The sequence below is a fragment of the Camellia sinensis genome, chromosome 13, assembly GCF_055761805.1.
Source record: "Camellia sinensis isolate YWXY chromosome 13, ASM5576180v1, whole genome shotgun sequence".
NCBI classification, from domain to species: domain Eukaryota; kingdom Viridiplantae; phylum Streptophyta; class Magnoliopsida; order Ericales; family Theaceae; genus Camellia; species Camellia sinensis.
The window spans coordinates 14,195,864-14,217,644 of record NC_138973.1 but is presented as its reverse complement, the minus strand read 5'-3'; the positions used below and the strand labels follow the sequence as shown (position 1 = coordinate 14,217,644).

Sequence of the window (21,781 nt, the reverse complement as noted above, 5' to 3'; positions counted from 1 at the left end):
TTGAGAGAGTGAGAGGTAGTGAAAGCTTGAGTTCTTCACAATTTGGCTTGAATCTTGAGGAATTGATAGCTTAAGTGCATAATTGAGCCTCTAAACTTGTAATTGACGAACTTAGGTATAAATTTCATCCTCCTTATTGTGTATTTAAGTTCCTTCTAGCATGGATCATGGTAGTTTAAAGAGTTAAGTCAAGAATTGGTTCAATAGTGTTGAATTGAAGCTTAATTATTGCATGCATGGCATACTCTTGCATTTTAGAGCTTGTTCTTCATGAATTTGCCACATGCATGTCCATGTTTTGATCATAAACCATGATTTCATCTTGTCCTTGGAAGAATTGGCTCGTTAGAGCATGAAATTGAAGCTTTGAAATGATTTGGATTTCATGCATGTCTTGGTTGTAGCATGTTCATGGAAAATTGGTTTGAGTTGAGTTGTTTGAAACACCCTTGGGCTTTGATTTTACAATTGAGCTTTGGAATCATGTTAAACTATGAGTTTTGGGATGTTTCTGGAAAATTGGCCCAAGAGGATCGAAATTTATGTTTTAAAAGTTGTATTTGAGCTTGAGGTTCAAATATGGGAATTCCAGATTTTGAACTCACGCTCGAGCTGGGTGACTGGCGCTCGAGCGTGAAATTCGTGCTCTCAGTACTTTGCACTGCTTTACAGTCTGCTCGAGAGGAATAATTGACGCTCGAGCGGGACTTTGTGTCTCATGCTCGAGCGGGTGTTGAGCGCCCAATCGAGCGTGATTTTCACCTATCCAGCATTTTTGACTGTTTTGTAGAACGCTCGAGCGGGTAAGTCTACGCTCAAGCGGAGACCTTTGTCTGCATGTCCGCTCGAGCGGAGTAACCTACGCTCGAGCGTGACCCCTGTTTTCTGGAAATGCTTTTAAAGTGCATCTTTGCATGCTCATCTCATCCTAGGCATTATTAGGCCTAGTTTAAGGCATCTTAATGAGGATATAGATGAAGAACACACCGAGGCAAATTAGGGATTAAGTTATTATCTTTCCCAACTGTGTAGCTTAGTGTGTGTTCAATCTGTAACTGTGTAGGGTTGGCGACTGGGGACGCGCTCTAGCTTTTCTGTAGCCCAGAACTCTGTGAGTAACAACTGTGTAAAGATATGTTCAAAATGATTATCTTCTGAACAATTGAACTGTACTGCTTTCTGAACTGATACTATTAATTGAATGAATGTATGTCCTGTATTCTGAACTGTATTGTGGCATCCTTAGCAACTACTTTTTACTGTTACTGTTACAGAGATCTCTGTCGGTTCCCTTGTTGGAACCACTACTGTTTACTGATTGATGGCCATCATTTACTGTTCGGTCTTTTAAGACCTACTGTTTACTGTACTGTTATACTAATGGATGTACCACATATGACTGAATGACTGATATACTGAATGAACGAACTATCTTCATTACTGTAAGGACATTCATTCTTAACCTCTTTACGCATTACGTTATTCACTGGGCTTTAGCTCACTGCTCATATATATATGTAGGTGTACAGGCACCAGACCATGGTTAGAAGCGTCGGGATAAGCTCCAGTTTTGTCAAGTCAACCACTGTGCCTCACTGCGAGGTTCCAAGCCTGTCAAGCTATGGCTTAGGGGTGTTTTAGTTTCCCCTTCTGTCTCTGTAACTGTTTTGTTTACTGTATTGTACTGCTTAATAGGGATTAGGTCCCTGAACTGAACGATTGTATATATGTACATACTGTTTCGTCCGACTGTATATATTTGTATGAAAAGTCTTTTTTGACATACAAATTGTCACAGCTCATTGGACATTGTTTATTTACTGTTTTGGCTTCCGCCAAGCCCCTGTACTCTGTTTTACTGTATTACTGTTATGCAGGCCTTTGGTAATCTTGGATTACTGGCCGGTTATGGTGCTAAACCCATAGGGGCGGGTTTGGGTCGTGACAGTAGTTATGTAATTTCACAACCTGCGTTTTTATCACTTCCCAACTAGTTGGTGTTTGCATTTGTTGCTACTTTAATACTGCAAAGCGCAGCTTCTTATTTTCTTCCCAAATGGCCACATTGTAACATTAATAACATTGAATTAACCAAGTGATATTTGGATTGACATCATCTCTACTATTATAAAAAGGTTTGAGATGGTGTTTATATCTCATTTTTTTAGTTTTTTTCAAAATACCATTATATCATTATATGAACAATTATACCTTAAATTCAAATTTATTTTTTCAAATATCTCAATTTTTTATTTTTTAAAATTTATTTCAATTTTTAAATTGTGAATTTAATTATAAAGTTTACAATTTTATTTTGAGTTTTCAAAATGATCATATGTTCATGAATCATTTTTTACAAAAAAATAAAGAAATGATATGACCCAAAAAAGATAAAAAGAGTACTTATATAGCACAACTCAAACAAACTCTTAATACATATTGTGTGAGTGATTTTCTAACCACACTGCCCGCTTAGTAACCAGCTGGAGAGCACCGGCAGAATAGATGGCACCTGGTTGACCTACAACAGAAAGAGAAGATTCCGACGGTGGTTCGTCCACCCGGGGGCACTCCGACAATCAAGTCAGTATGTCTCTCGAAGATAAATCAAGTGCTAAACTCACAAGCTTGAGTATCAAAAAGCATACCTTAGACCCATAGGGGTGCCTCTCTTTTATAGCCAACATAAAGCTAGTCCCAATAGAAGCCTAACTTCTATGGACTCAGGATTACTGCTAATCTTGGACTCCCAGTAAGATTAGGATAAGCTCTCTAAGAGTCTTATCTTAATACAAACTGAAGTCTTCTCTCATTCTAGGACTCTTACCCCTCATCCGCTTATCTCGGATTCCGATATCTTCGGAGGTAACCTCGGCCTATCCGAGATGACATCGGCATAACAACCAGGACACGTGGCACCTTGGCTGACACGTCGGTGTCACCTTGGCCACGTGTTGGTACTCAGAAAATATATCTCCACAACTGCCCCTTAGGTTCTATTACCTCGGCATTCTGAGGTGATGGAACTTACACTATTCGTTCATTTGTGCCCCTCTGTCCGAGATTAAACTCGTCGACCTCAAAGTTCCCTGGACTTTACTGTCCACTTCTGTCAAGTATCAAACTTCATGCTTTCCAAGCTGCTCAAGATCACACCTTCTAGCCGAGGTTCTTGTTCCATTAATTCTTAAACTCCAAGAGCTTTGCAACTGCTCCACTCATATTCTTCGGTGGGTTCCCGACTTCCAGTCATCTATTTGACTCCGGCAATCTTTATATCGGCGTTCATTTCTCTTGGTAGGTTCATAAACTCTTTTATTAATCTCAATCTTTCATAACTCTTCTGAATCCGTTTACTTGCCCTCTGTTATCTTCCATTTTCGTCTGTTTTCAAGTTTTGAATTGTTTGAACGCCTGGCACTGTTCTTGCCATATCCGATTTCTGTTGCTAGCATCGTGTTTGGGTCATTACTTTCTTGTTCTTTACATACTTACTTAGTGCCTGTGCACTTGGCTTTATTCTTGAACTTTGTCATCTTCTTGACTCTGATTTTTCTCTTTTTTCATTCAATCCGCTGGCTTTTTCTCTTTCTAGCTCTTTTGCTTAAATCCGTCATTGTTCCAAGCTTTCAAGCTCTGCAACTGTTTTCGTTCCTCTCCTCTGGTGAAGCTTACGTCATTCTGTCATTTTCGCATCCGTCGTCAGATTTTCAGCAATTCTCATTCCAGCTTCCCTCTTTTTGGTAAGCCACTGTTCCTCCTAGTTTTATTTCTTGTTGCTTTCCAAGAAGCTCTGCTTCATTGTTAATCACCATTGTTGTTTTACCCGTTGTTTCCAAATCATCTTCTTGAATACACACTGTTCACATATCTGTTGATTTCTGCCACTGTTCTTGGCTTGACACACCTGTGCAATCTTTTTGTCTTGATTTCCTGATAGTTTCATCACCATTCTTGATTACGAATTACATTCTTGTTTCTGTTTTTTGTGTCATTTTTCAGATTCTTGCTTTCAATCCTTGCCTTCAAACTCCGAGGTACCAATCGTCGAAAAGAGCTTTGATCAAACTCTTCAGGAGATCGATGCTGAGCTCGAGGCTGAGAAGGCTGCTGAGAAGTCTTCCCAACTGTTTTCTATATCCTGCCATTTATGTCGAGTAGTTTTGTTTCCTTCTTTTACTCCTTGTACCTTGTACCTTGTACTTTGTCCTTCTTTGTATGCTTTTAATCCGGCTGACGTGCCATTTTTGTAGTTTGAATAATTTATTTTTTAATATTCAGGCCGAAGTGCCTTCTTTCTTCTTTAAATGCATTTATCTAATTTCTTCTTTGAATGAATGTCTTCTTTTTTCTGCTCTTGTATGATTCTACACTTAGAATAATTTGTATGTCTTCAAAGTACACCTTGGCTGTGCAATCTCTTCGGGTAAAATACCTCTGTCACAACTTCTTATCTTGCTCATCTCGGCCTTGTCCTAACACTTGAAAATATTGTAAAATATTTTCACAAGTGTTGCTTAGGACTTGTCACTTTCTCAATGTCTTCTATCAAGACTTCAGTTTTCCATATTTCAAGTTTTGACAACCTGGTAGTCTCGGCAAGTACACAGATATTGCTTGAGCTTGACTTTAACTTGTAAATTTTTCTCAAAAATTTCAACAAGTGTTTTAACCATCATCCTTTCGATACGACATCGGTTTAACTATAACTTGTAAATTTACACAGAATTTCAACAAGTGTTTAAACCAATCTTCTTCCGATACGACCTCGGTTTAACTTCAACTTGTAAATTCACACAGAATTTGAACAAGTGTTAAATATCACATCGGTTTAACTTCAACTTGTAAATTCACATAGAATTTCAACAAGTGTTAAATATGACCTCGGTTTAACTTCAACTTGTAAATTCACACAGAATTTCAACAAGTGTTAAACATCATCTCGGTTTAACTTCAACTTGTAAATTCACACAGAAATTTCAACAAGTGTTAAATATCACATCGGTTTAACTTCAATTTGTAAATTCACACAGAATTTCAACAAGTGTTAAATATCACATCGGTTTAACTTCAACTTGTAAATTCACACAGAATTTCAACAAGTGTTAAATATCATCTCGGTTTAACTTCAACTTGTAAATTCACACAGAATTTCAACAAGTGGTAAACATCATATCGGTTTAACCAACTTGTAAATTGCTACAAATTTCAACAAGTGGTAAACATCATATCGGTTTAACCAACTTGTAAATTTCTATAAATTTCAACAAGTGGTAAACATATTCTTCTTCTCTCTGCCCCCTGCGTGGCTTCCACATACTCTTTTGCGAACCTTATAAAAGGTCTTCAACCTGGCTAACTGCAGTCCAACCTTGTGTGTTTTCTTTTTTTGATCTTCTAGGATCTGAGATCTGCTCACTGAGCTCTTCTCTTCTCGGACTTAAGTGCCGAGATCTTTCTGCTAGAATCTTGGATCTACTCACTCAAGTTGAGCTCTTCTCTTCTCGGACCTACTCATCTAGGCCGAGATCATGTCTTCTAGGATCCGGGATCCAGGATCTGGAATCTGGGATCTGCTCATTTAGGATGAGTTCTTCTATACTTGAATGTTATCTCTTTGGGAGCGCTCATGCCCCCTGTCTTTGCATCCCTTCTAGAAGGGTCTTCGTTTCTCCGCAGGTATCTATCCTTCCATACCTTGAGGTCATCTTCGTTGTATTATCCGCTTCGATTTGTTGTCTTTGGTGCGTCACCTTTCTGGCCGGCATCTTTCACTCCATGACTCTAGTCACGAGTTTCTGTGTTGCGGTCATCCCCTTCAACGTCGAGGTTGATAGGTCTCCCACTCCCAGCAGGAGCGTTGTCTCCAATCTGATCCTTCTGTCCGTCATTGGCCATCTATTCTTCTTTCTTTCATTGGCCATCTATTCTTCTTTCTTTTCCACAGACGGCGCCAAATTGTGTGAGTGATTTTCTGACCATACTGCCCGCTTAGTAACTAGCTGGAGAGCACCGGCAGAATAGATGACACCTGGCTGACCTGCAATAGAAAGAGAAGATTCCAGCTGTGGTTCATCTACCCGGGGGCACTTCGACGATCAAGTTAGTATATCTCTCAAAGATAAATCAAGTGCTAAACTCACAAGCTTGAGTATCAAAAAGCATACCTTAGACCCATGGGGGTGCCTCTCTTTTATAGCCAACATAAACCTAGCCCCAATAGAAGCCTAACTTCTATGGACTCAGGATTACTGCTAATCTTTGACTCCCAGTAAGATTAGGATAAATTCTCTAAGAGTCTTATCTTAATACAAACTGAAGTCTTCTCTCATTCTAAAACTCTTACCCCTCATCTGCTTATCTCGGATTCCGATATCTTCGAAGGTAACCTCGGCCTATCCGAGATGATCTCGGCATAACAACTAGGACACGTGGCACCTCGGGTGACACGTCAGCGTCACCTTGACCACGTGTTGGTACTCAAAAAATATATCTCCACACATATAAAGCAAATAACTTTCTTGACATAAATGTCATGACCTTTTAATTTATCCAAAATATCATCACGTAATTACTATCTCTCATAACTGATCAAAATTCATATTCAAATCAAAATTTATATCTTTAACAGAATGAACACACTAATATATATATCACTAATGCTTTAGGTCTCGAGTGTTTCAGGAGCGGATTTGTGGTCACCAGTCGACCGGCCGGATGATCATCCGGACGGTCGGGTAAAGCACTTGTCCACCGCGACTGTCAGCCTCTTTGCCGAATGACCGGCTGGATGACCGATTAAACAAATTCAAGGTAAATTCGCGCCTCAATATTCGAAATCTGTACCATGACTCTCTATATATATATATATATATATGTCGGCGGAAAATGTAATGTCCAAAAGTGACTTTTGGGTTCGAATAGAAACAGGGATTGGTGGATTGGTCCCAATCCATGAATTGATAGATCCAAATCTGAATCCACTTTTAGCATAGCATCAAACAACCCATGATTTAATTGTAGGGTCAATTTAAAGCTTAATGTTGTAACTTGCCACTACACCAAAGCAAACATTATTTGAAAAAATTTCAACATGACCACACAAGTGATCTTTGGTGTCATTATTAATCATTGATCACATAATTAACTAAAAAGTTTACATAGAACTTAAATTGAAAACTATTTATACACTGCCGTTTTAAATTTTTATTTTTGTTTTTATGTTCTTATGCACTTTTAATTGTAAAATCAAGTGAAAATTCTAAAACATGATAATTTATAAATAAAATTCTAGACTTATTTGTAATTGTGAATGTATTGAAATTATAAAAAAAAAAATTAGCAATAAAAAAAATTTGGGGCCTACACAATACATACCAAGAGGGATTGGGCTATCGTTTTGTATAATCCATCACCAATAAAAATAAAAACAATTGTGCCCAACTTAGAAAGATTGTATATTGTTTCATGCGCACACTTTCATTTAGGATGTATAAATATTTTAAATTTCCTAATATGTTTACCAAGAGCACTAGAGGTGGGTATTGGCTTGATGATTTGCCCATCTCAAATCATATTTTTATGGATTTGAGATTGATAATTAAGTCCATAAGGCCGAGCTAGATTGATTTTTAAGTCACTTTATTAAATGAGTTTGGCTTGAGAATAGTCCTTTAGACTAAGCCGATTATTAATCTATTTTTTTTTATAGATTATATTTAATATAAACCTTTATACACAATTTTGTTGGGCTCTATTTTTGTTTAAAGTAAATAAAATATACTTTAGATGGGAACACATCCATCAATTTTTGAACTTAAAAATATGGTATAATTAAGTTTTAGAAAGCAAGGTAATTCAACCAGTTTATAGGCTGAGTAGTAGAGTAAGGCCTAGTTTGGGAAGATTGAAAAAAGACAAAAAGTCAAAAAATTACTATCTTATTTAAGTCACATCATCTTATTTAAGTCACATCACTTCTCTAATACACCACTTCAAACCCAACTCAAACCCAACTTATATTTCATAAAAAGTCAAAAAGTACACTTATTTAGTCTTTCCAAACTAGGCCTAAACTGTTTAAAGAATATTATGATTGTTTAGTTCTTAAAAAAACAAAAAAAAAAAACTGCCCATTTAAACACATGGAAATAAAAAAGGCCCCTACATGAAAATATTGCAAAAGCTCACCAAAAGAGGATCATGATTGTTATATGCTTTGCAACGAAAAGTTATTGGTGGTCCTGGAACACTCTCAGGTCATACATTGTTATTGGTAAAAGATGTGAGATTTATAATTTTATATTGAATGATTGACAAATAAAAAATAACATGATATATTGTTATAGGTGACGCCCCCAAGAACACCAAATAATTTATCCTTTTCAACAGCTAGTAATGAGTGAAACCATGTGAAATGTGAAACAGCTTTTGTCTTCATCCCTCTCTTACAATTAGGTCCCTCTAAATATAGACTCTATAATAAATATAAAATTCAAATGGGGCAAACTCGTCATTCTTGGAAATCTCACTATAACATAGTTTTTAGTCACTTTTCTTAGTTTGTAACAAAAGTCAAAAGTTAAGTTTTTTGATTTTTTTTTATTTAAAAAGTTGATTTTTAATCAATGATAAAATTACAATTCTATTCTTCATAGGTCAAAATGTACTATATGAATAAAATTGTAAATATTTTAAATTAAATGGGAATAATTTGATCATTTTATTGTGATTTGACATTATAAATAAATATTAATAAAAAAAGTCAAAAGTAACTTTTTACCAATTTTGTAAATCATTTGTCTAAAAAAAATAAAAAAACTTAGGGGTTATTTGGGGTGTCCTAAATAAGTGTACTTTTTGTCTTTTTAGACTAAAAAACTGAGGACAAAGTTATGAATATTTGGATTAACTTTTTAATTTTTTATGAAAAAATATGTATTAAAAAATTATATAAATTAATGTATAAAAAAAAATTAAAATTAAAAATTATACAGTCATAATTATTAACTTTTGATAAATAATATTAACTTTTTAATTTTTTAAGTAATTTTTTGACTCTTTAATTTTGTATGAACTTGTCAAATTTAATCGTAGTCAAAAGATGAAAAAGTCAATTTTTACTATATCTTCTCAAAATAGGCTATGTCACATTATAGTGGCAATACTGTTATTACCTGACTCCCTCAGGGGCTTTCTTGGAGGTTGGCATGCATAAAAGCCCCCATATACGCACCCTCTTTTCACTCAAAACGCAGACTCTCTCTCTCTCTTTCTGAAAAACGAAACCAACAGAGAGTTTCAAAATTCAAAAATGAGAGCTCTCATTGTACTGGTGGTGCTAATGTGCGCCACTTGCCGAGTCGCCTTCTGCTTCGTCGACGGTGAGCTTTTTAACCAGATCTTCTTCATTCTCAGTGGCCTATTCCTAGTTTTTGCTTTCATCTTCTTCGTCCCTTGATTTGGGGTTTCTTCTGACTCCAACTGTACAAATTTACACAAACTTCTCATCTTTGTTTTAACCATTATGATTGGGTAAATATTAACAAATGCCTTTGAGAATTGTTTAATAGGCCATTGCGTCTTGTATCAATGAAAAGTATTAAGTTTTATGTTTAATAGATAAATTTTTTGAAAATGGTAAAAATATTTTTAAAATGTTTTGAAATCAATGAAAAGTATTTTTATATCAATCGTTTTTTTTTTTTTTTTTTGAATCACATAATTAGATACAACATTGGGTGAGAGCGAAACTCATTTCTATGTGTGTCACTTTTTGTGTTTGGTCGGGTGATTTGGAAAAAGATTTAGAAATAGAAATAAAAAAGATATGTTGAATTAAGTGAAATATAAGTATATTTTATTCATTTATTTATTTATTTTTAAAATTTTTTTTTAAATTTTTCAACCAAACACAACGTAAAGATGGATCCATTGTTTGATGTGATTTAAATGACCAAAATACTCTGATTGTGTGGTCAAATTTTTTTATTGTGATATTTCTTATTTGGAAATAGGTTATTTTAATTTAAAATTTAAAAAATCATATCACATTATTATTATTATTATTATTATTATTATTATTTTTAATTTATTTTATGCACGTCTTTTGTAAAAGAAATTTAAAAAAAATAAAATAAAATCTCGTTTGGGAACAGACTATTTTAGTAACTTTTTGACTTTTTATAAAAAGATGTATAGAAAAGTAGAGAGGTGATGTGACTAGTTTTAGTTGACTTTTTGACTAAAATAATCACTCCCCAAACGATAATCAATTTCCAAATCAAAATGTTTTGAGGAAATACCTATAGTAAAAAAAAATGTGTAAGCATGACATGTTTTAAGATATTTTGAAAATTAATGTCTTCTTTATTCTTCAATTTTTCCTTATAAATTAGACTAGAGGGCAAGTCTACGCATGCATGATCAGATACTTTCCATTGGATATCTATCAATCATTAATCTATATCCACCATTCATTGTACAGAATTTTAGAAAGAATTTAAGCCATGTGTATTATTTAATTGTTTCCTACCCATCACCAAAAGACATTTCTAATTTTTTTTTTTACAAAACACTAATATAAAATAAATCAATCAATATATGTATTCCATCTATTTAACTTGTCTCAAAAGTGGCCAATAACTTCTAGCACCCAATAATTTTGAGTAGGGTCCAGTCACATGGTGGTAAGTTGTCCTTATGCCTCGGATATGGTTTTTATTTCTTTTCATATAAATTGTTATTATTATCATTATTATTTGCATTTGAGAATTGCTATCTTGCACATTCTGCTTCTAAAACTATTTTAGTAAGTTAATTTTTTTGAGTTTAGAGTGAGAGTTGGATTTTTTTTGTAATTAGATACGATGTTTATGAATGAAAAAGTAAAATAATTGTGAATTTTAATGTGACATTGTCTTATTAACTATTTTAGCCTATTTTATATTTTGGACAAATTTCACAAATAGTCTCTATAGTTTGGGCTTTGTGTCACTTTGATCCCTGACTTTTCAATTGTGACACATTTAACCCTGAATTTTGAATCTTGTTCTAAATAAAGACAATTGAAGATATTATTAGATTTTTCAAGGGTAAAATTGTCAATTTGATAAAATATAAACTAATTTGACAAAAATAAATGTCAAACAAATATTTTTGAATTTTTAAAAATTATTTCTACCCACTAAAAATAAAATTATGTAAAATTGATAAATCTTTTAGACATTTATTTATTTTTTGTACCAAATTAATTTTTATTATGTGTTTGGATGATAATCATGTAAAATTAATTAAAAAAAATTAATCATGTAATTTTTATTAATTTTACATAATTTTATCATTGGTGGATAAAAATAATTTTTAAAAAATTAAAAATATTTTTTTGACATTTATTTTTGTCAAATTAGTTTATATTTTATCAAATTAACGATTTTACCCTTAAAAAATATAATGATATTTTCAATTGTCCTTCTTTGGAACAAGATTCAAAATTCAGGATCAAATCTGTCACAATTGAAAAATCAGAGACCAAAGTGACACAAGTCACAAATTATAGGGACTATTAGTGTAATTAACCCCATATATTTTTGTGAATTTTAACCCAAAAACAAAAAATTCCAAATTTGACTTTCCAAACACTTTTTATGCTGAAAAATTGAACTTATTATAATAATTTAGCAGAAATGATAACTATTTAGAAAAGAAAAAAAAATATTTGTGGTCAAAATTTGAATTTATAAAATAAATTTGATAATAAATAATTTTTGAAGTAAGTAGCACTACTACTATGACAAGAAGAGAAAATTTGGGGTTCTTTTTCTTCATCAATTTCTATTTATAACTTTCATTTCCGTTCTACTTGTATTGAATCGAATCGGAATACGACACAACCTCTGATATGAAATAAGACTTGCACATTTAGGTGTCGTTTGGTTTTGGTGTTTTTAGTTGACTTTTTGACTTTTTTAATCTGAAATTTTTTTAGTCGTTTGGTATTTTAATTTGACTTTTTTGACTTTTTGACTTTAGAATGACAAAATTGCTTAGTATAGAATGATATTTTTTTGACTTTTTGTTTGTATATGGGGTGATTTGGTACTTTTGTAATTTTTTTATCTTTTTGTGATTTTGTAGCTTTTTCTTTTGTCTTTTGTGATTATTTGGCCTCCAATGAAAACCAAACCAAGGCTTAGAATTGTGTCAGATTCATATATTTTAATTTTCTGAAATGAAAGTGGTAAGCCTCAAATTCTAAATTAAATTACCTTTAAAATATGCAGGATTATTGCCAAATGGAAACTTTGAGCTTGCCCCAAAGCCATCTGACCTGAATGGAACAGTAGTCCTCAAGCACACCGCCATCCCAGAATGGGAAACCTCCGGCTTCGTTGAGTACATAAAAGCCGGCCAAAAGCAAGGTGACATGCTGCTGGTGGTGCCGGAGGGAGCCGCAGCGGTCCGGCTTGGCAACGAGGCCTCTATCAAGCAGAGGATGCCGGTCACCAAGGGAATGTACTATTCCCTGACGTTCAGCGCTGCCAGGACTTGTGCCCAGGAGGAGACGCTGAACGTGTCGGTGGCACCGGATTTTGGGGTCTTGCCAATGCAAACATTGTATAGCAGCAATGGGTGGGACTCGTACTCGTGGGCGTTTCAGGCAGAGGTGCCGGTGGCAGAGATTGTTATTCATAACCCTGGGGTGTCGGAGGACCCAGCTTGTGGACCTCTTATTGATTCAGTTGCAATCAGAGCTCTCTATCCTCCCAGATTAACCAAGTGTGAGTTACTCTTTTGAATCTCATCTTTCAATCATTAATTTGTTTTCCGAAGTTTTAATTTTACTCTATGCATATGTATGACTAAGGTGTGCATATGATCGGTCGATTTTAGTTGATTGAATATTTTGACAGTTCCAAATTGATTGACTTGACAAAAAAAAGTGATGAAAAGGGTGTACCCCATGTGATTAATGGTAGAGAGATTGTGTGTGCAATTGTACGATAAAGTTTTAACTCACAAACTAATTGAGTCGACAAGTTTTATCATCTAAGTTGTCCAATTACTCGATTTACCTCTTCAAACTGCATGAGTTGATTTGATGAGACTGAAGATTTTTGTACACCATATAGATGACAGAGTGATCAATAATACACAGATCTACAGCCCATATGGACCACATCTTTATGGGTTTTCATCATTCACCTCTTTGGAGGTGTTGTTAGGTTGATAGTTACTACCACTACCCAATCTGGATAAATGTTCATTATTATCATTTGTATAACCATGTAGAAGATCACCTTTTTTAGGGGCATTTTTTTAGGTCACTTGCCTCTCCTGCTACCTTTGGGTAGGTAGCACATTCTTCACCTTAGTTATATAGATGTATTGTTTTATACTATATAGTTTGTGCTCATCAAACATTACTTCAACACACATGTAATTGGGCATTTACAATCCTTCATTATATTTAAATTTAATGGAAAAAAAAGAGGCCTAAAATAAAATTCAATTATTTTTTAAGAACGAACTAAAATTTTCATCAAATTTTTAACTATCGTATTTTTATTTAAATTTGATTATTATTTTTAACTACTCCTTTACTTATATAGAGAGTAATTTAATGTACAAATTAGGAAGTTTCCCGGAGCTCGATCTCAGGTTGTTGGGCTGGCTAACCCCAGTACAATTGTTCAAGGGGGCCCAAATTTGATGACCATGTTACATTGTTTCTATTGACCCACATAAAAGAGTCTCTCTCATCCAGCTTCAATTCACCTGGATTGATATGCTTTTTCATTATTATTTGTAGTCCTATTGAATACAGTAGACTCCACATTGATTCTTTCATTTCATTCTAATAATCCAAACACAGTTGCATTGATAATCATCTTGTGAAATTTCACTTATTTTTGTACATGACTGAACCATAAATTTGAACTAACATATGCAGTGAACATACTGAAAAATGGGGGTTTTGAAGAAGGACCATACATATTCCCGAACACATCTTGGGGAGTCCTAATCCCCCCAAACATAGAGGATGATCACTCTCCCCTCCCCGGTTGGATGGTCGAATCCCTCAAAGCTGTCAAGTACCTCGATTCTGACCACTTCTCTGTCCCCCAGGGAAAGCGTGCCATTGAGCTCGTGGCAGGAAAAGAAAGTGCCATTGCTCAAGTGGCCCGGACCATCCCTGGCAAGACCTATGATCTCTTCTTTGCGGTGGGTGATGCTAGCAACTCTTGTGAAGGGTCCATGATTGTTGAGGCTTTTGCCGGTAGAGACACCATTAAGGTACCCTATGAGTCCAAGGGCAAAGGAGGGTACAAGCGCGCAGTGCTTAGGTTCATGGCCACTACAACACGGACACGTGTCATGTTTTACAGTACATTCTATACGATGAGAAGTGACGACTTCTCTTCCCTCTGTGGGCCTGTAGTTGATGATGTGAAGCTGTTGAGCCTTCGTATCCCACGAAGAATGTGAAATTCATATTACTTAAAATTTGGGTGTTTTGAATCGTCAATTATACTAAGAATTATGAATTTCTACATATTTTTGTTGTAAGGTGAAGCATGAGTTTGTTGTAACTTTATTTTAAAAAAAAAAAACTTCACGTTAGCATATTTTAGTAATGAAGATACTTTTTATTACTAATGGCTTGATGGTATTTATATATTTTTGTGGTAGTGAGATTTTATTTGGGTGATTTTGTATTTCAGCTGAATAAATGAGAGAAATCAAAATTACTCAAGATTAGGCTTTGTGATCTTAATGAGATTACTTTGTGGCAATTACTTGGAACTTGGAAGTGAATTTTGAACCTTGTGTTTCAGAATATACAAATTAATTAAAAGTTTCATTATTTAATTTTGAAAATAAGTTTTGAGATCAATGAAAAGTGCTTTTTTTTTCATATTCATGTGTTTTGTGTGTTTCATATACACTTGTTAATAAGATACTTCTTATAATCACTCAAAATTTGGGCAAAACATATTAATAAAATATTTGTAAAATTTTTATTTACAATAAGGTCTAAAAGGAGGTAATACTTTTTTTTTTTTTTTTTGGTGAATATAAAAGGAGGAAATACGCGAGTAGTGTTCTTCAACTTTTTATGAAAAGGGTGATTTTTGAGATTCAAAATTCATTTAACAACTAAAAATAAAAATTTTTTTATTGATAAATTCCACTTAGAGGTGTTCTAATCCAATAAGTTCATAAAGGAAATTTACAACCTAATTAGTCATATATGTTTATACTTTTATTCCATGAAATCCTTTTTTCCTAATTTTATATTTTTTTAGACTATTATACTCTTATATATTATGTTGATACATAATATAAACAAAAAAGAAAATACATGTTTCTGTTTTGTTTGTCAATGTTATTCACGTTGATGATTTTGATTCAGTTAATCAATGTCGATCGTTTATGGTAGGGTTTCATTGTGGTAGGGTTTTAGTGCAGTGGAGAGAAGACGACGCTGGGTTTCTGTGCTGTGGGAAAAGACAAAGATGACAGGTTTCTGTCCATAGGTGTGTTCATTTTCGTAGTTTGGTGTTTGTGTGTGCTTTGGTTTGTTACGTAATTGTTGGAGATCAGTTATTAATCGGAGGTGGGGAACGATTACAGAATTTCTTTCTCAAGGTTAATATTAGGAGTGAGCAGCGGATATATCGATCCGCCAAAACCGACCGAACCGAACCGATCCGCCGCATTTTGGACGGATGCGTGATGATGAGCGGACGGTTGCGGATTGATTTTCTCCAATCCGCCAATTTGGCGGACGGATGGCGGATTTGAGATTTTTTGGCCGCAACCGAACCGCCAAACCGCCAAATCGCGAGCACCTGTAGTAATTTATAAGACTTTGTATTTTCAATTTGTTTAAATATTATGTTTGTGTTTTCAATTGAAAAAAAGTTTAAATATTCTGTTGAAAAAAAGTTTTCAACTTGAATATATTTTTGAATTGAAAAAAATAAACATATTATTCATCTATATTTTTTAGTTTTTAAATCTAACTCTAAAAATAATAAATAAAAAATATGATATATGCTGGTTGGTTTTTGTTTTCAAAAACATATGTAGATGTAACAATATAGAGACATTCAATCTCTACTACTGCTCTGTTTATGGTTTTGGTGGTTTGAATTGTTATTATATTTTAAGAATCACAGATTGTAATATTTTATAGGGATGAATCATACTGTAATTGTAATATGTGGATGAAGCATACAGTGATCGTGATATTCTAAAGTTTCAAACTTTCTTTCTTTGGATAAGGCATACAGTGATTGTAATACTTTTTTTTTCTTTTTTTTTTAAGGAAGTGCACAAGTTGAATTATGTTGAAAATTTATAAAATTTTAAACCGCCAAACCGATTCGCATCCATCCGCCAAACCGCCAATCCGCTCAATCCACATCTGCCGGATTGGCGGACGGATGTGGATTGATTTTCTTCAATCCGCCAATCTGGCGGACGGATGACGGATTGGAGGTTTCGTGGCCGCAACCGACCCGCGCCCACCCCTAGTTAATATCATTTTGTTTATGAATGCATGTTCATTTATGTGAAGGATTGCATACTTTGTTTTTTATTCATGTGCATTTTATAGGATACATGGGTAATGTAAGTGTATGTTTGATGAATGAGGTTATGATTTTTACTAGTAATGCATGTATATTTTTGTTGTTTGAGTTTCAGATATTTGATAAAGATGCAGATACAATTGTTTGAACAAATTGATTGCGGTGGATCATTGGTGAAAGGTTGTTTTTGGTTGATTGGTTTATTTTTTCTTGTTGTTTTGTGATTGTGTTCATACTGTTTTTGTTGTATTTGGTGTGTTATCTTTGTTTGGTTAGATATTTCAAATTATGTGAATAGTGTAAATGTTCACATATCATTGGCTATAATATGTTTGTTCACTTCCTTATTTTTGTATTTTTACAGCAGATGGATACCTTTATGTTGTTAGTGTGCTCATATGGGTGTAGTACTACTATAATAAATGTGGTACAAGGATTGTCTTATTCACGTTTCGTGGAGTGTGTGTGTGTGTGTGTGTGAAAAATGGAGCAAGTTATCTATTAATTGTGTTTCATTGTTCTATCAGCTACCTAGGATTAATAGGTGTAATTTGGACAATGATGATGAGCTTCAAAGTATGCTCTTGCTTGCCAAATCAATGGGTGTTCAACATATAGAGGTTGTTGACTTGAAAAGTGAAGTTGGTGAGTCTAGTAGCTCTAGGTCGCTGCGTGTGGAAAGATGAGGATGTGAGTGATGGTTTTTTAATTTTGGAGAGATAGAAATTTGTTAAATTTCTAGTTCTATTGCTGCAATTGTTTTTGATTTTATGTTAACCTCATCATATCATTAATCAATGCTAATATTCACATTATCTGTAATGAAAATTTGTCATTTGTTTTTATCAATCAATGTGACATCCATATAATATTGAATAGTGTATATATTTTCATTGTGTTAATTACCACTATGCAAAATGTTAAAGTTCACATCAGACCAGTGTATTCAGTCATATAATCACAAGCCACAATGTTTATTTGGATACAAAAATAATCTAAATATTCACTTCCTTGTTCTGTTTTATCTCTGTTTGGTTAGATAATTCAGATTACGAGAACAATGTAAATGTTCACATATCATTGGCTATAATGTGGTTGTTCACTTCCTTATTTTTGTATTTTTGCAGCAGATGGATACATTCATATTGTTGGTGTGCTTATATGGGTGTAGTACTACTGTAATAAATGTTGTGCGAGCACTGTCTTATTCACATTTCGTGGAGTGTGTGTGTGTGTGAAAAATGGAGCGAGTTATCTACTGATTGTGTTTTATTGTTCTATCGGCTACCTAAGATTAATAGGTGTAATTTGGACAGTGATGATAAGCTTCAAAGTATGTTCTTGCTTGCCAAATCAATGGGGGTTCAATATGCAGAGGTTGTTGTTAGGTTGGTGTAATGTTGGAATTGCATGGATAATGATAATGATGAAGATGAGAATGTGGGTGTTTGTTTTTGGAGAGTTTGAGATTTTATAGGCTTTTTGTTTTTGGATTTTTGATTTTTTGTACTAGAATTTTGTTATATATATTGTCAATTAATGTTAATATTTGTACTTTCATATAATATTGATTGATGTATATGTTTTAGTTGTGTTTATTACCATTATGCAATATTGATGATGTGAATATTCAAGGATCATTTTGTTTATTTAGACACAAACATCATGTGAATATTCACAAAGCAATAAATAAATGTGAAGATTCACATTAATTTTGATATGTTTGTTCATTGGTCGTACACCTAATTAATGTATAATGTGAATATTAACATCTGTAGTCAATCACAGTATGATGTGAATATTCACAATACAATAAATAGATGTGAAGATTCATGTTAACTCTAATATGATCATACACCTAATTAATATATAATGTGAATATTAACATCTGTAGTCAATCACAGTAAACATCGGACATAATTTGAACATTCACATTTATTGAACATAAATCAAGATTGTAGACGTGCCTCGAGGACTCCCGAGCTCCACACGCGAAGGGTACGAATCTCGTTTGCTCTCTAGCTACTACAAGTTCGGACTCATGCCACAGTTCTGAATCTAATCTCACAATGTGTGATGTAAGATCGATAAATCACCAAAGAGTCCAAATCCAGCAAATCGTTTTGGAAAACTAATTTTTAATAAAGAAGTGTCAAACATGGACTGCTTTGCCAGATACAGAGTTGCCACCTAAATATTTTATTTTGGGAGAATTTAGGAAACTCTGACTCGTGCCTAAGGCCATGTGTCCGTCATCACCAAAGTTGCCTCGGCTCAGGAACTTGGTTATGAGAAGGGAAGGCCATGCAATGAGCACCCCCGCTCGCCCGATCAAAGATCGGCCTTTACTAAGTATGATATTTTGTTTTTGAAAACACATGTGTTCTTATTCCGGTTAATTAGCTAATCTTACTACGTGATGCGCACAACATACAAGTATAGACTAGATCGCCTAATTTGGAACAAAACATTGCATGTTCGTTTGTTTGAAAATGGTTTGAAGTTTGCTACTCGCAAGTAGGCTGAATTCGGGATTTTGATGAATTGTTCCAATTCAAGTAATCCAACATTCACCCACAGGCATTCAGGCAGTTATATCAAATAAGCAGTTAGCCTCATGGTAAGCATGCTTTCATGGTAATCAATAACACGTATGCAGTATGCTAAAGTGTAAACACTCACAGTGTACTCCGAGCCAAAACAAAGAACTAGTTATAAATTATGCATGATCCTAATTTATGTTAAGATGGCTAATGCAACACATGCGAAAATGCAGCTAAGATAGGCTCAGCTATCTAGAATGTCATGTGAAATGCAACTTGGTACATGTATTCAAATTAGAATTGAAATACAATGCAGTTAGTATGATGCGCTGAGCCTGGTGCATGCAATACAGATGAATGGATGCACGCATGCAAGCATAAGGTATGCTAAATGAAATATGCCCTAAAACTAACCATCATAAGCGGTTAAGTAAAAGGGAGAAAGAAATGGGGGTTGGAAGACATGTAATTACACAACGAAATTGAATAACTAGCTACAACTAATTATTACAACACAAATGGAATAGCTAAGCACATTAGCTAATTAAGTACAAACCAAAGCATAATCTAGCTAAAGAAAGTAGCTAATAAAGTAGTAAAACAGGAGCTTCAGAGGGAGAAGAGTGCATGCATGCTCGGTCGCCTCGTTCGGAAATCCGTCACGATGCCCTAATTTTCCTCTGTTTGCAATTGTCCTCAGAACCTTGCACCAAGCTCCAGAAAGCTTCTAACTCACCTTAGAGACCTATGGGAGGTTGGCCGACCACCTAGGGATGTCACCAACCACTGGCCGACCACTTTCTGTGTTGAAAACTAGAAAAAGTGGTCGGCCAGCTAGTTTTTCTGGCTGGCCGACCAGTTGTTGCTGTATTTCTCCAGTTTGCCACAACAGAGAGCAAGAAAGGGCATGGCAATGTATTTGCAAGATATGTGTGTACAACCACCCTCCCTATCATTTCATGAGTTCAAAGGAGTGTAGTTCTCGACCCTCGGGCCACAAATCGCGCATTTCAATGCGTGATGGCCGAGAAGCCAAATTGCACAATTCAATATGAAAATGAATGCACAAGTAAACACATAAGGCCTAAAACTCTATCACGTATGATCAAGAGCGTCAGCGACCAAGAATTGAGGCACATTTCATCACTTCAAGTATGAAACGTCCCTCGTTTCTCGTGTTTGGACTAACACCTACTCCAAACACAATGCAACACATAACATGGCATGCACAATGCTATGTAACATGGAGTATGCAAAAATGCAATGCAACATAAGCATGCAATATGCAATACAACTTAAGCATGTAAACATGGAATGCAAGGTATGCAAAACACAATGCAACTATATGGCATACACAATGCGAAGAATAACATAGCATACTCAATGCAATGAACAATATGGCATACTTAATGCTATATAAGATGGCATACTCAATGCGATGAACTACATGACATACACAATGCTCAATGGACTTAAACCAAAATGGACAGACCTTCGCCATGTCCAAATCAGTGGCCATTAATGCTAAGAAAGATGGCATGAAATGTGAAACAAAGCATGCACATGCAAGGGCCCATCAACTAGGCCTAAGAGCGCAACTCTCAAGAGTGCCCAAGGAGTGACAAATGTGGAAGTGTAACAACACTAAGAGCACTGAAATTAAGTAAGAAATGATGCCAAATCATTCAAACAAAGCAAGTAAGGCATGCAAGAGTCCTTAAGCATTAAAGCTAGCAAAGAGGACTACAAAGGGGGCATACAATACATGGCACAAATGCATGAACCAATCATGGACAGAGCTTAAGTAGGTCAAAACAAATACCTAAACTTGTTGAGATGAGGGCTCAAAGACCTAGGCATGTAAGCATACAAGCTAAGCCATAAACTAGGCAACAATGTACAACACTCAAAGACACTTAAAGAGTGAATGAAGTGGGAACATGGCAATGCTAAAAGCTCTGAAATATCATGTTAGATGATGCCAAATCATATACATGATGCAAATGAAGCAGGCCATGGTGCCCAAAGCTTGAGGCTAGCAAGAGCACTTGTACTACAACTATGCAAAACATGAAGCATATGGAAAAGGCAACCTAAAACAGTCCTAGAACATGTCAAAATGATGCTAAAACATGCATGAAAGGAAGCCAAAATAAGCTAGCATAAAGGGCATAAGACATGATGAATGCAAGGCAAATAAGGTGGATTACACTATACCTATTAAAACCAAGCATGGAATGACTTAAGCAACAAAAATCAAAGTTATATCATGGCATAATAACCCCAAATACACACTGAAATGATAGCTCACAAGCTTAGGCATGAAGGCATACGCAATGACCTATTCTTAAGGCATAAATGATCAACCCTCCAACGCATTGAATAAGTGACAAATGTAAGTGTATGGCCACTAAACATGTACTAAAATCACATAACAAATGATGCCAAATCATTCAAATAGGCCAAGCAAAGCATGCTAGTGGACTTGATGCATAAAGCTAACAAGCTAGAATGCATTATAGCTATACAAAGCATGGCATGCATGACCAAAACAACACAAATCAGAGCTAGAGCATGGTAAAACATGGATAAAATCTTCTTGAAGTTAATCCAAAAGCATGCTAAAATGACATGTTAAAG

General features: G+C 34.7%; 1 protein-coding gene across 1 annotated transcript; it reads left to right on the top strand.

Moving 5' to 3' along the window:
• The first annotated feature begins 9,154 nt into the window (after positions 1-9,154).
• LOC114280762 (BIIDXI-like protein At5g11420) lies at positions 9,155-14,658 on the top strand. Its single transcript, XM_028223142.2, has 3 exons — positions 9,155-9,383; positions 12,282-12,779; positions 13,952-14,658. The coding sequence occupies exons 1-3, from the start codon at positions 9,314-9,316 to the stop codon at positions 14,485-14,487; spliced, it is 1,104 nt and encodes a 367-aa protein (XP_028078943.1). The 5' UTR covers positions 9,155-9,313; the 3' UTR covers positions 14,488-14,658.
• Positions 14,659-21,781: the final 7,123 nt, after the last annotated feature.

Excerpts from the sequence above, each read along its gene's own strand:
- LOC114280762 (XM_028223142.2), top strand. The coding sequence starts at position 9,314 with ATGAGAGCTCTCATTGTACTGGTGGTGCTAATGTGCGCCACTTGCCGA. Across the intron at positions 9,384-12,281 it reads CGCCTTCTGCTTCGTCGACG|GATTATTGCCAAATGGAAAC; the intron begins GTGAGCTTTTTA and ends TAAAATATGCAG. Across the intron at positions 12,780-13,951 it reads TCCTCCCAGATTAACCAAGT|TGAACATACTGAAAAATGGG; the intron begins GTGAGTTACTCT and ends TAACATATGCAG.